Genomic DNA, 1,094 nt, shown 5'->3' on the forward strand with positions numbered 1-1,094 from the left:
AATTNTTAAAAATTTATTTCAGTTTAACCTAAAATATTAACTAACCCGAGAACGCATGCTCTGTGATCGAGATACTGGTTTTTCCATATCCGTTCCAATTCCAGAATCCGAGGAAGCAGATTTAACATTATCCACTCTATATAACTCCTGAAAACTATTACTAAATGAAGCAAAAATTGAGAATAGAAAGATAAAAATTTTAACAATCAAGAGATAATAGCATTAAATTTGTTTAAACGTTCGTAATATCAAACCTTATCAGCAATAATCGATGTTGAATGTGTATGACCTGCTAAAGAGCTACTACCCTCAAAAGATTCACTCTCACATTTACCACTTGAAGATGTACGCTTTGTTTTGTGTGCATTGATTTTTTTTGGATTGCTGGATAACAATGATCAGGTAAGGAAGCTGTGCATTGCTTATGCACAACAACATCACAATCTGAAATAGTTATTATCAAATTTTACATATAATATATTATTATGATATAAATAAATACATGTTAAAAATGATTTGGAAGAGAAAAAAAAATGTAAAAAATTTTACTAAAATCATATCATAACTATAGCTTAAACATATATCAAATTAATTTGGATTTAAATAATTTTGATTTTTTAATTTATCAATATTTAATGAAATGATTACGCTGGCAAAAATATGCTTGAGCATTAACTCCCCATATAGCATCGCGGCACTGATAGCAGTAAACGGTTAAATTGACAGGAGTTAATATAAACTGATGACCCTTAATTTGAATTGATCGTTTGGGTGCCATTTTCATCCTGAACATACCAACCTTATCCTTGGTAATAAATGTTGGACATCGATCCAGGATTTTTTCATTCGTATTTGATCGCATATTCAAAACAACCTAAATTTAATTAATTCACTATCTTGTTGTTTCATCATCAAAATTTTCTGTTCTTTTCCCCAAGAAAAAGATAAGGGTGAAAAACAAAAAAAAAAAAGGAAAGAAACGAAAATGAAGACAAAATTAACGAATTAAATTATTAACTTCTTAATGATAGTTGAAAAAGAAAAAAAAAAAAGAATCACCTAGATGAGTAATACAAAGAAGCTAGTTGTGAATA

The 1,094-nt window shown here is 28.5% G+C and overlaps 1 protein-coding gene across 1 annotated transcript; it reads right to left on the reverse strand.

Moving 5' to 3' along the window:
• Nucleotides 1-36: 36 nt before the first annotated feature.
• LOAG_15910 (hypothetical protein) lies at nt 37-862 on the reverse strand (the record flags this gene model as incomplete). Its single annotated transcript, XM_003151398.1, has 3 exons — nt 37-147; nt 335-444; nt 649-862. 3 exons carry the CDS (start codon nt 860-862, stop codon nt 37-39), a joined length of 435 nt encoding a protein of 144 aa, XP_003151446.1.
• Between the last annotated feature and the right edge of the window lie 232 nt (nt 863-1,094).

Source organism: Loa loa, assembly GCF_000183805.2.
Source record: "Loa loa unplaced genomic scaffold supercont3.3157, whole genome shotgun sequence".
Lineage (NCBI taxonomy): Eukaryota > Metazoa > Nematoda > Chromadorea > Rhabditida > Onchocercidae > Loa > Loa loa.